Genomic DNA, 13,916 nt, shown 5'->3' on the forward strand with positions numbered 1-13,916 from the left:
TACATTTCTCATGTAAAAATATTTTGAGCTGCATGGAGTTGTCTTGTTATTGTATTACAAGTAATTGCAACAAGTGTCCTAAACTTTTCTAACTTGCTGTATATTTCCATTCAGTGCATCTTGTAGATATATGGAACATTATTGAAGCACTCCGGGAAAATTCACTTAACAATCTGGATCCTAATGTAGAACTGAATGTGGCACGTCTGGAAGCTGTTTTATCAACTATATTTTACCAGCTCAATAAGCGGATGCCTACAACTCACCAAATTAATGTAGAACAATCGATCGGCTTGTTGTTAAACTTCTTATTGGCAGCCTATGACCCGTAAGTATTTTTCTGCTGTAAAAATATAGGAGCTGTATAATAATCTGTGCATATGTGGGAGATCCTAACTGTATAGGGACCATTTGGCTTCAATTAAGAAAGTTGTTATCTTAAAAACAACTTAGCAGTTCTTACAAAAATGCAAGTGGAAGTGAAATTACATTTTAAGACATTTCTAATTCAGAGAAGCAGATTTTACTTTCATTTTTCTTGAGTAAGCTCAAAATCTTGTGAAATTCTCTTCTCTAGGAGATGCCAACCATCGGGGTAAGATTTGATTCTATATAGCATCTGAATGGGAATGGAGCCTTGGGCTCAGATCTGCAGGTGCATAGACTACAATGTTAGCAATGGATTCACCTATTTTTCCTCAATATCTCCATTGAGCGCATTAAAAAAAAAAAAGGTAAATTATTTCACTAGTGCATCCCAATGTACTAGGAATCCGTGAAAGACAAGTTTACCTCCCCTACAGTTATGATATTTCATACAAAATATTTATTAATTGTGTAATAAAATCCCGTTTATTTTGCAGTCTAGCTGAAGGAAGAGAATATTGCTGCTTCTAAAGGGTTACTCTGCTGGAGGACAGAGAACATAGCTGTGTCTAAAGAGTTAATTTTGCTTATACAAGGGTTTCTTACGATATACTGTATAGAGGCAGTAGAGTACAAGGCTGTAAGATTTACATCTGCTGTTCTATCCTTCTGTTGTTCCATGATACATTCTTAAATAGATTGTTATATAATAACATTCAGCACCGCGTCGGACTGGAACACCTTGGGCCCACCAGAGAAAATCATTCTTGGGCCCCACTATGTAGCTACATAAAAATAAATGCAAGATCACCAATTGTGCGGTAAAACACGCTAATATCAGTGTATAATATAAGGTAGTACATATTTTAATTATGAAGCAGGTTGGGGTAGCCTCCCTCATAAATTATAATGCAGCCCCCTCATAAAATATAATGCAGCCCCCTCATAGAATATAATGCAGCCATCTCATAGAATATAGCCCCTCCATAGAATATAATGCTGCCCCTCATAGGATATAATGCTTCCCAAAAAAAGAAAAAACGGGCAAAAAGCCCTAGCCAGCTCACCAACCACCACCAAAGCATGAACCTTCGTCCAGACTCAGACGTGCAGTAACAGGATAAGAAGAGGCGTTCCAGCTTCTAAAATGAGTCCATTTATTTCAAACGATTAAAACTTAATACACAGGTGTACTCCTCATGATATTGTGGATGCGCAAACACGGCACTTGGGTAACCAGCAACGCGTTTCGACCCTTCAATGGGTCTTTGTCACCTCATAGGGTATAATGCACCCCCTCATAGGGTATAATGCTGCCCCCCTTCATAGGGTTTAATACTGCCCCCCCTCATAGGGTATAATGCTATATATAGATATAGAGATACATAGATAGATATTGTTAGGGATGGCGGAACGCACAAAATAATAAATAATAGTAAGTGCGTTCGCTGCCCGGGGTCCACCGTGCAGAGCTGTTACGCTGCTGCTACGTAATGGCAGATGCACAATATGGCGGTATAACGCACGCGGGTTGAACGTCACCCGGTGTGCGCTGGGCGGTCTCTGTTACTTCACAGAGATGCCGAGGCGTTAAATACAAAGACCGAGCCTGTTGACGTCACAGAACTCAGCAGAATGCACGCACGGTATATGGTCACAGGACTCGGGCCCAAGACACACGGTCCGCGTCCCTCTAGACCTACCGTGCATGCGGCGTCACAACCGTGGACGCCAATAAGTACTGCTGACTGCAGCGCGGCGACAGACACTGCCGCTATACGACAATGCCCAGTAGCAGGCATACTGTCGGACGCTAGTACCGTGGATGATATGCACTGTGGCCTGTAGCTTGCCACTGACTGGCACTGACTCTTTCACTAGTTCCCTATCCACACACGTAATATCAGAGGGAGAGGAATCTTAATGAGTCATTTGCAAGTCCATGCATCCGTCATCATTCACACAGGTAGCAACTAGAGTCTATACTAGCACATGTGACCCTTTTATAGCCGAACCTTCTGGAAGCTTCCAGATCCCTGAGATGGACCAATCAGATCTGGAGAAGGACTTGTGCATGTGACTCCCGATCTCCAATGGGAGATCGTCTCGTGAGCATGCTCAGTGGAGCGACGGAAGGACTTAGCCTCTGGAGTGGTTTGCTGCTGAGCAGCCTGCGTTGCTATTGCTGGCCCAGAGGTGGCAGCAACAGCCAGACCCACAGAGCTGGTCTGACCAGAGCGTCGGGAACGACGGGGCTACTGAGCAGGCTCCTCTGCGGTCGATGGAGAATGGGAGACTGCAGAATGTGAGGCTCTGGATTCCCGCTGTGCAGCTGCAGGAACCAGATGCCTAACAACAGATATAGAGAGATAGATAGAAGATAGATGATAGATGGATGGATAGATATGAGATAGATAGAGATAAGTAGATAGACAGATATAGAGATAGATGGATAGAGATGGATAGATATAGAGATAGTCCATCAAAAAAGAAAGCAGCACACCATGTTAGTTTTCAATAAAGTGCTTTTTTAATAGCCCATATGGCTATGTGTCCATGCAGCAACGTTTCGGTTCAATGGGTGTGAACCTTTTTCAAAGCATCATAAAGCCATAAAAACAGGATGAAAGTGGAGAGCCCAACTTCAGCCGACTTCTGTATCTCTCTCTCTCAATGGGCCAGAGCTTTTACAGCAACATTGGAGAGAACAGTTTTAAATTTGTCATTAGTCTAATAACTTATATTATACACACACATTGTGTGTATATAGGGTGGGTTGTTGACAAAAGTTTTGAGACTAATGGAAATTTTGGTTTTCACAAAGTTTGCTGCTTTAGTGTTTTTTGATCTTTCAATGAGCTGTTTCTATGTTTACTGACGTGAACGTATAGGCTTTTGATAGGTTTTTAACCTCTTATTGACAAATTCGCTGCTCAAAAAATAAAGGGACCACTAGACACTCTTACTGAGCAGACACATGGATGTTAGTGACCTTCCTATCATTTCTACCTGTTGTTCATTCCATTGGCACAACAGCAGGATAAATTGAATCACAATCAGTGTTGATTTCACAGAAGTGTGATTGACTTGGAGTTACATTGTGTTGTTTAAGTGTTCCCTTTATTTTTTGAGCAGTAAAAAGTTTGTGTAAAGACTCAATATTTACAGAGTTGACTCTTATTTTTCCAAGATTTGTTACAGTTTGCCCTGACATGCTGGATATCGGCTTCTGAGCCAAATTCTGACTGATGTCACCCTACTCTTCCCTATTAATTGTTTGGAGTTTAGCACAATTTCTGTGTTTTTGTTTGTCCATCCACTTTTTGAGGATTGACCACAGGTTCTCAATAGGATTGAGATCTGGGGAGTTTCCTGGCTATGGACCTAAAATTTCAATGGTTTGTTCACCATGCAACTTAGCTGTCACTTTTGCCTTTTGACATTGTACTCCATTATACTGAAAAAAGAATTGCTCATCACATTTGTCTTAAATCTTTTGGAGGATGTATAGACCCCAATCTTTGTACTTCCTGCAGAGTGTTAGTCTGTCCTTAATATTTTTTCTTGGAGAGAAGTGACTTATTTGCTGCTCTTCACCAGATCAACAACCAAAACTCTTTACCTCACTGTGCATCCAGATGCACTGACACCTGACTGTTGCCATTCCTGAGAAAGCTCTGTACTGGTGTTAAACCAATCCCATAGTTGAATCTTCTTTACGACTCAGTCCTGGCACTTGGACCTTTTTTGAAGCCTTCTTCACAGCGATTGAACCTCTTTTTGAAGTTGTTCATGATCTGATAATTGTTTAATTTAGGGGCAATCTTAGAAATAGCAATGTCCTTGCCTGTAAAACCATTTTGATGCAAAGCATGTGTGTGTTTCCTTGGAAGTAAAAAATGGTTAACAAAAGAAAACAACCAGCCCTCTTTTAAAGCGACCAGTCGGTCCCTCATAGAATGATATCAGAAGCCTTGTCCTTGTTCACATTTTCTTCTGAGCTAACTAGGAGTTCACTTAGATGATGAAAATCAGTTGAAATAGGGTTTTAGAGATCAAGTTAATTTTCTTGGTAAAGAATGACTGCAATTTTTCACAATTCATCTGACCGATTTAGTGTTAATGCAAAGTGCTGCTATGAAAATTGAAGTAGCAACCTTTATGTGAAAACCAAACTTTGTGTTAGTCTTAAAACCTTTGGACACGACTGTATTTATGAGTGTGTATGTGTGTATATATATACACACATACATATATATATATATATATATATATATATATATATATATATATGTATATATTTATATTGTGTATATTTGTATTGGATTTGAAAAAGGGTTATAATTTGGTATTTTGTGTCAGAAGGTTTCCCAGTGGATGATAAGTGTTCTTTGTAATTGTCCTATAGACTCCAAGTATGCTATATTGATAACTGCAAGGTGTGGTCTACTAGAGAATCTCTTCTTATAATACTTGATTGCCTGGAAGCTAGCAATTTTTATTCTAATCAAAAATGGAGTGGCTTCTTTAGATTGGTTGTCTTTAAACACAACCTTAAGGCCAAGGCATTGGTGATGCTTGAATATCTCAAAAAAAGCATTACTTACCAATTGAAGCCCCTGTTGCCACCTCTCTGTTCCTGCTGTCTATGTCAACATCACCGCTAAAGCCAGCTATTAGCTGCAGCTGACACCGGTGAACAAGAGTAACATGGGGAGCAGTGGGAAAGATGGTGCAAGAAAGGCAGAAGCATAAATAAGTAGGTATTTTGTTATTTCAAAACAATCACTATTTATGGAGCGATTACCGTATGTTGAATCAGATAACCCCTTATACCAACTAAACCAAATGTAATCCGTTAGCACTCAGTCTTGGCTACATATGCAGCATTCATCTTGCAGATGACTTGTCTAGGCTTCTGTTGTCCCCAGGTCAGCTATGTGCTCCCAGCTCAGCTGTATGCTCCCAGCTCCGCTGTATGCTCCCAGGCCAGCTGTATACTCCCAGGTCACCTGTGTGCTCCCAGGTCAGCTGTGTGGTCCCAGGTCACCTATGTGCTCCCAGGTCAGCTGTGTGGTCCCAGGTCACCTATGTGCTCCCAGGTCAGCTGTGTGCTCCCAGGTCAGCTGTGTGCTCCCAGGTCAGCTGTGTGCTCCCAGGTCAGCTGTGTGCTCCCAGGTCAGCTGTGTGCTCCCAGGTCAGCTGTGTGCTCCCAGGTCAGCTGTGTGCTCCCAGGTCAGCTGTGTGCTCCCAGGTCAGCTGTATGCTCCCAGGTCAGCTGTGTGCTCCCAGCTCAGCTGTATGCTCCCAGGCCAGCTGTATGCTCCCAGGTCAGCTGTGTGCTCCCAGGTCACCCATATGCTCCCAGGTCACCTGTATGCTCCCAGGTCAGCTGTATGCTCCCAGGTCAGCTGTATGCTCCCAGGTCAGCTGTATGCTCCCAGGTCAGCTGTATGCTCCCAGGTCAGCTGTATGCTCCCAGGTCAGCTGTATGCTCCCAGGTCAGCTGTATGCTCCCAGGTCAGCTGTATGCTCCCAGGTCAGCTGTATGCTCCCAGGTCACCTATGTGCTCCCAGGTCAGCTGTATGCTCCCAGGTCAGCTGTGTGCTCCCAGGTCTGCTGTGTGCTCCCAGGTCAGCTGTGTGCTTCCAGGTCAGCTGTGTGCTCCCAGGTCAGCTGTGTGCTCCCAGGTCAGCTGTGTGCTCCCAGGTCAGCTGTGTGCTCCCAGGTCAGCTGTGTGCTCCCAGGTCAGCTGTGTGCTCCCAGGTCAGCTGTGTGCTCCCAGGTCAGCTATGTGCTCCCAGGCCAGCTTTATGCTTCCAGGTCAGCTGTATGCTCCCAGGTCACCTATGTGCTCCCAGGTCAGCTGTGTTCTCCCAGGTCAGCTGTATGCTCCCAGGTCAATTGTGTGTTTTTAAAAAAATTATATTAATGTTATACTGAAAGAGATCACTAAGAAAATGATATATTTCTATTACAGTATTTTTGTTTTTCTTTTCTCTCTATTGCACAGGGAAGGACATGGTAAGATCACAGTTTTTGCAGTCAAAATGGCCTTGGCCACACTGTGTGGGGGAAAAATTATGGACAAATTGAGATGTAAGTCCGTGCTTCACATTCTTCATTTATTATGTGTTAAGGGACTTTTTATGGCCTGCTTGAAAAGGAGAAGGTGGGCAAACAGGAATGGTGCATGGCTTCGTTTTAAAGGGTGTGACATAAGATGCAACATAGTTTCCCCAAATTTCTAGAGAGCAGGATGTATGGCCAGAACATTGTGTTCCAGCTGTATGTACATGTGACCATTGCAACATATCACAGGCGCCGCAGTGTTGCATTTTACACCGCTGTAGCTACTGATTGACTGCAGCAGTCACATACCTTTTCTGCTAAATGTGGAAGCATGGAGACGAGTGGGGATAGCCATGAACAAGAGTTGTAATGGATCGGGAAGGTGAATATTATTTAGCATGTTGCAATAGGGCTATTTTTTGGGGGAGGGAGATCGGTGGAAGTCATGGGAGTGGTTAATTTAAGGGTGGACAGTCCCTTTAAAGGAGTTTTGATTTAACTATGGACCTAAGAATGAACAGTCAGGTAGTTGCCAGATTTCTGCTGACAAGTGGCGGGCACAGGCCGCTCTTGCTGGCGATCCTATGGCTTCCACTGACGTCATGTTGGCAGAGCAGCTGCTTTTCTTCCACTCTGATCTGTTGATGGGATGTGACTGCCAATGTTGTGCTGCCTAACCAGCCCCATAACAGAGCAGACCGGAAGAGGAGGAGCTGCTCTGTTGATGTGAAGCAGCTGAATAACCAGCAAAAAAATCAAATAGGCCCTGATAAGCCCTTTAATAGTACTTTTTTACTGACTGTTATGTTGCATGTAAGTTCATAAGCTTATAAATATTAATTATTGGTGGGCTACTTTACAGCCCATAAATGGGCTTACCTCTCAGTGACTTGCTAAATACACATATTAGTGGAGCGTTTCAGCAAGACGGTGTTGATACTTTATTATCCTTATAATTTTTGTTTGTTTGTTTTGGCAGACATTTTCTCACTGATCTCTGATTCAAGTGGTGTTATGGTTTTTCAGAAGTATGACCAGTTTTTGAAGGAAGTTCTAAAACTGCCAACCGCTGTGTTTGAAGGACCTTCATTTGGTTACACAGAGCAGTCTGCAAGGTCTTGTTTCTCACAGCAGGTATGAGAATACAGCATCAGGATTACGCGGAGCTTTATAAAATAATGGGTCCCATTCATCAAGACCGGCAATTTTCTTCCCTGTCTTGATCAAGGGGTGTGGAGGAGTCAGACACTCTGGATTCATTAATGGGCGCACGCCTCCCATTAAATCAGGAGCGTCTGACAAGTGGCATGCATCACACCAGAAACCTTACACTAGTCCCTGACTGGAGTAATATTTCTGGTGTAACTAGTCCCTGACTGGAGTAATATTTCTGGTGTAAGGAATGCTACAGCTCTTCATGAATTAGATGAGCTGTTGTGTCATGTCCTCGCCGCACCTCATTCCACCCAGCTTTGTCCTTTTTGGCTGGGCTGGGAGAAACTGGCGTGAAAATGCCAAACGTTGCACAGTTTAGGCACAACTCTGAGTTGCGCCAAAATTTTACAGCCTTTCAAAGCTTTTACACCACTCTTTGGGCATAAAATCTAGGATGAATTGGGACCATTGGCTTCTGTTTATAATTGATGCCATGATTGATCCAAACTGGCACTAGCTGGGCATTCTGGTATGTTTTAATGGCAAGAACAGCGCTGGAAACTCTGTAGTTCTTGCAGTTAAAGATATGGAATAGCAGACTAATCCCCTAAAGGAGGCTATGAATATGAGTGTGAACAGAGTGTAAGAATAAATAATAAAATCCAAAGTTTAGTGACTGTGTGTTAAACAAGATATTACAAATTAAATGTACAGAAATTGCCTATTTGGTTAGCCTTAAAGGGGTTCTCCCATGAACAACCCCTTTAAAATAAATCAATGCTGTTTTTAGCCAGAAGCAAATATTTATATGGGATGCCAACGAGATCTTCACATTTTCGATCTGTTGAAGGGAGAATATTCTCATTTGAACTGTTACAGTATATCCTTTTTATTAGTTTATTAAAGCAGTTAAATGGTTTTCTGGCTGATTGTATAAAATTGGGTGTAAACTAAAGGCACATCATACCTGTGGGTCTACAAATGTGTGTGGCTCATTTTAGAATAAAACATTTTATCATTACGTTTTGTTTCCCTGTTTCCTCCTGCTGGAATCCGTTACTGGTTTTGGCAAAAAAGTATGGAATGGAACATGGACCTCAGATACAGGCATGTAAACCTGCCCCTAAACTGGCCACTTCAGAATGACATGACAAGTGATATTTTTTTTGGAGAGGAAATACATTGTTTATAGCTCCAATTTACAAGAAAGTCACCTAATGACATAACAAATGTTTTGCCCAGAATGTAACTTTGAACAAAAGTTTCACGTATTTTATGCTTTTACTATTTAAAGAATGTGCCATAAAAATGACCGATTGCTTAAAACGGGTTTCTATGTTACATGTGGTTTTTTAAGTTTGATAATGGTTTATTTTTTTTTTTTTTTAATTTTCCAGATCACTATATTAAAATATCACACTGGCCACTAAACCTAATATCAGATTGATTAATCTTGTTCTTTTCAGCAGCCACATGGATATAACCAGCAATAGACTTGCTCCAACCCTATTGACTTTCATTCAAAGGGTACTCCCATTTCCAAGATCTTGTCCCAATATGTAGTAGGTGCAGTAATAATAATATTGGCAAATACTTCCAATTAAAAATGTAGTCTAGTTTTTCTGATTCTCTATCTCTTTCCTCATGTGTAGGCATTGAAGGACCTTAGTCGTTATGACTACTATCAAGTAGCTAACTGTCACTTTATCAGTGGTCATAACCATGGATACCTAAGGTCCTGCAGTCCTGCACATTAGAAAGAGACATAGCGAATCAGAAGAACTACACTGCAGTTCTAATTGGAGGTACAGTTAGGTCCATATATATTTGTATTTGGACAGAGACAACATTTTTCTAATTTTGTTTCTAGACATTACCACAATGAATTTTAAACAAAACAAATCAGATGCAGTTGAAGTTCAGACTTTCAGCTTTCATTTGAGGGTATCCACATTAAAATGGGATGAAGGGTTTAGGAGTTTCAGCTCCTTAACATGTGCCACCTTGTTTTTAAAGGGACCAAAAGTAATTGGACAATTGACTCCAAGGCTATTTCATGGACAGGTGTGGGCAATCCCTTCGTTATGTCATTCTCAATTAAGCAGATAAAAGGCCTGGAGCTGATTTGAGGTGTGGTTCTTGCATTTCGAAGGTTTTGTTGTGAAGGAAACATCTGGTCAAAGGAGCTCTCCATGCAGGTGAAACAAGCCATCCTTAAGCTGAAAAAACCCATCCGAGATATTGCTACAACATTAGCAGTGGCAAAATCTACAGTTTGGTACATCCTGAGAAAGAAAGAAAGCACTGATGAACGCATCAATGCAAAAAGACCTGGGCGCCCACGGAAGACAACAGTGGTGGATGATCGCAAAATAATCTCCATGGTGAAGAGAAACCCCTTCACAACAGCGAACCAAGTGAACAACACTCTCCAGGAGGTAGGCGTATCAATATCCAAATCTACCATAAAGAGAAGACTGCATGAAAGTAAATACAGAGGGTTCACTGCACGGTGCAAGCCACTCATAAGCATCAAGAATCAAAAGGCTAGACTGGACTTTGCTAAAAAAAAATCTAAAAAAGCCAGCACAGTTCTGGAAGAACATTCTTTGGACAGATGAAACCAAGATCAACCTCTACCAGAATGATGGAAAGAGAAAAGTATGGCAAAGGCGTGGTACAGCTCATTGTCCAAAGCATACCACATCATCTGTAAAACACGGCGGAGGCAGTGTGATGGCTTGGGCATGCATGGATGCCAGTGGCACTGGGTCACTAGTGTTTATTGATGATGTGACTCAGGACAGAAGCAGCCGAATGAATTCTGAGGTATTCAGAGCCATACTGTGTGCTCAGATTCAGACAAATGCAGCCAAACTGACTGGTCGACGTTTCATACTACAGATGGACAATGACCCAAAACATAAAGCCAAAGAAACCCAGGAGTTTATTAAAGCAAAGAAGTGGAATATTCTTGAATGGCCAAGTCAGTCACCTGATCTCAACCCAATTGAGCATGCATTTCACTTGTTAAAGAATAAACTTCAGACAGAAAGGCCCACAAACAAACAGCAACTGAAAACCACCGCAGTGAAGGCCTGGCACAGCATCAAAAAGGAGGAAACACAGCGTCAGGTGATGTCCATGAGTTCAAGACGTCAGGCAGTCTTTCCCAACAAAGGGATTTCAACCAAGTACTAGAAATGAACATTTTATTTACAATTATTTAATCTGTCCAATTTCTTTTGGTCCCTTTAAAAACAGGGTGGCACATGTTAAGGAGCTGAAACTCCTAATCCCTTCATCCAGTTCTAATGTGGATACCCTCAAATGAAAGCTGAAAGTCTGAAATTCAACTGCATCTGAATTGTTTTGTTTAAAATTCATTGTGGTAATGTCTAGAACCAAAATTAGAAAAATGTTGTCTCTGTCCAAATATATATGGACCTAACTGTATTTGCTGATATTATTATTATAACACCTACTGCATATTGGGATAGGATCTTGGAGATGGAAATGCCCCTTTAAAGTATTTTTTGAGAAACCTGTGATCTGAGCAAATTTCACTGTGAAAAAGTGTGAGGAGGCGATTTGTGACATCACCTATTGTAAATGGCGGGATCCTATGTTATAGATGTGTCACCTTTCATCGTAACCCTGCCTGTGATGATGACCTTTTTCCTAAAATAAGAATACCAGTGCACATAGGGTATTAACTGACAAAAACAAAACCGCAGAACATATATTTTAGCTGCTAACCCGATGGCATTGTGCTAAATGCACGACAACTCAGAGGGCATATCAGTCACGTAGTAGGATGCTACGTCCAGGGGTCCCACAGGATTCTGGATAGCATGCCAAGACACATGCAGAAGAAAATTACCTCCCGAATCTGCCCTGCTTTCCCAAATCGAAGACAGTGAGATGCTACAACGTAGAACTTCTTTACAAAAGAAGTTCTTCATCGTTACACCTTATTGTGTGCGTGTGTCTTTAATCTAGGAAAGCAGCGCTAATTAAGGAGGTTGTTGTCTTTTGCATGTGTCTTGTGATAATAAGACTGCTGAAATGTCATCTGTATAGTAAAAGAAGGGTGAGTATTATATTAGTTAGTCTGTGTGAAAGTTCCAAGCTTTTGTCTTTTTTTGGATTCTAAATAGTACAGTTGTGCAAAAATATTCACAGGACCATGATCCAGAGGCCATGACTGTAGTCTGTGGTCGACCCGACCAGAGCCTTGCGAACCTCCTACGTGCCGACATCACAGATTCCTCTTCTAATTAGTAGGCCTGGTGCAACATCCCCATTGTTGCACACTGCACATATGACAGTGCCTCGGTCCTACTAATCAGAAGAGCTGCTGGGTCCTTACAGGTAGGAGGTTGTTCACAAGGAAGTGGTCTGGCTTTTATGGACTGCTAACCTAGCTGTTGGACTAGGGTCCTGCAAATCTACTAACTAAAACTCTATTAGGTAGTGATATGAAAATTGAAAAAAATAATGCTAAAAACCGTTAACACATTTAACATAAAAGATCTATTTAAGGAATTGGTCATTTTTTATGACCCATCCCATTTAAGCTATATTTCTTCTGACATTGTTGTTCATTATTTTTAAAAACTCATGTAAAGGCTAAAGGGTTAAAGGGGTTGTCTGGTCTAAAATGACAAGTCTGCAGTCACTCTAGGTGACTGCAGACTTGTGAATCATCATATATTGCTCACTAAGCACTGTGTGGATTCTCCGGTGTTAGCGCCAGCATACTGCTGGCCAGAATCCGGCTAGACTGTTTCCGGTGTGCTCGATACGTGACCGCCGTACCCGTGCTGACACCAGAGAATCCTCACAGCACACTCTGTGAGGATTCACAAGTGTGTAGTCACATAGATTGATAGCAGACTTATCATTTTAGACCAGACAACCCTGTTACGGTTGCATTACTTGTATCTAGTGTTCATGCAGCCAATCATGTGGCCATTCTTAACTGGTTGTAGTAGCGTTTTCCCTCATTTAATTATCATTGTAGGCACAACTATGGGAATAGCATGCATAAGATTTTAAGGTACAGATCCGCAAGAGGGGAGAGAGAAAGAGGTTCTGACAAATAAAAACTGTTCTATTGTATATTGTACACCAGTACCAAGACATAATGCAAATACAATTCATAGCAATTAGTCTTACTCATTAATATTTCAGCTATACGAATGTGTTAATATTGATTTTTCTTATTTTTGTTTTTTTTTTCAATCCAAACAGAAAAAAGTTATCTTAAATTCATTTTTGGACACACTTATGTCTGACCCACCACCTCAGTGTCTTGTCTGGTTACCTCTTCTGCATCGACTAGCGAATGTAGAAAATGGTAAGTAGCGTCTTCAATAAAGCTTTGCACTATGTAGACATTCTTTGTTTTTCTTAAGATCGAGTATCCATATCAGATCCATGAGCATCTAAAGGGCCTGTCACACTAAGCGATATCGCTAGCAATATCGCTATAACGTCACTGGTTTTTGTGACTTTATAGCGATATTGCTATGTCTGATACTTACCTCCAACCGCTCCCCCGCTGGTTATCGCTGATCGCGCGAGAACAGCCTGGACCGTTTCTCGTCGTCAGCTTCCTGTGGCGCCGACGTGTGGACGCGGGCGGGAGGCCGTCAGGATCGCCTCGTCTGACAGGTAAGTAGCGACCCCCGACCTCTGCTATGTCGCTGGTGAGATCTGCCTGTGTGGCATCTCACTAGCGACCACTTAGCGATGCACCAGCGATCCTGACCGAGTCATATCGCTGGTCGGGATCGCTGGTGCATCAGTGTGACAGTACCTTAACTCCCAACAACTAGACTGATCAGTGGGGGGTCTGGCTCCCGGCACTCACACCGATCAGCAGACTGAAAGTTGAGTGATGTTATTATTTATTATTATAGCGCCATTTATTCCATGGTGCTTTACATGTGAGGAGGCGTATACATAATAAAAACAAGTACAATAATCTTAATCAATACAAGTCATGACTGGTACAGAAGGGTAGAGGACCCTGCCCACAAGGGCTCACAATCTACATGGGATGGGTGATGATACAGTAGGTGAGGGCAGAGCTGGTCGTGCAGCAGTTTGGTGGATCGGTGGTTACTGCAGGTTGTAGGCTTGACGTAAGAGGTAGGTCTTCAGGTTCCATTTGAAGGTTTCCACGGTAGGCGAGAGTCTGATACTGTATGTTGTGGTAGAGCGTTCTAGAGGTGGGGGGATACACTGGAGAAAGCTTGTATGCGATTGTGGGAAGAAGAGATAAGAGGGGAGTCAAGAAGGAGATCTTGTGAGG

At 42.1% G+C, this 13,916-nt stretch overlaps 1 protein-coding gene across 17 annotated transcripts in view; it reads left to right on the forward strand.

The window, feature by feature from the left end:
- Positions 1 to 13,916, forward strand: part of DTNA (dystrobrevin alpha) — a 377,884-nt gene that overhangs the window by 246,822 nt on the left and 117,146 nt on the right. For 11 of the 17 annotated variants that reach the window (XM_073583762.1, XM_073583761.1, XM_073583757.1 and 8 more), the window contains exons 4-8: positions 115 to 328; positions 6,381 to 6,466; positions 7,419 to 7,573; positions 8,672 to 8,701; positions 12,851 to 12,956. In XM_073583762.1, the coding sequence (XP_073439863.1) occupies positions 115 to 328; positions 6,381 to 6,466; positions 7,419 to 7,573; positions 8,672 to 8,701; positions 12,851 to 12,956 (591 nt within the window). The remainder of the gene's footprint in view (positions 1 to 114; positions 329 to 6,380; positions 6,467 to 7,418; positions 7,574 to 8,671; positions 8,702 to 12,850; positions 12,957 to 13,916) is intronic. The other 6 variants (XM_073583759.1, XM_073583771.1, XM_073583765.1 and 3 more) reach the window with 1 other exon arrangement.

This window comes from Dendrobates tinctorius, unplaced genomic scaffold, assembly GCF_039654945.1.
Source record: "Dendrobates tinctorius isolate UK_male_01 unplaced genomic scaffold, ASM3965494v1 ptg000081l, whole genome shotgun sequence".
NCBI classification, from domain to species: domain Eukaryota; kingdom Metazoa; phylum Chordata; class Amphibia; order Anura; family Dendrobatidae; genus Dendrobates; species Dendrobates tinctorius.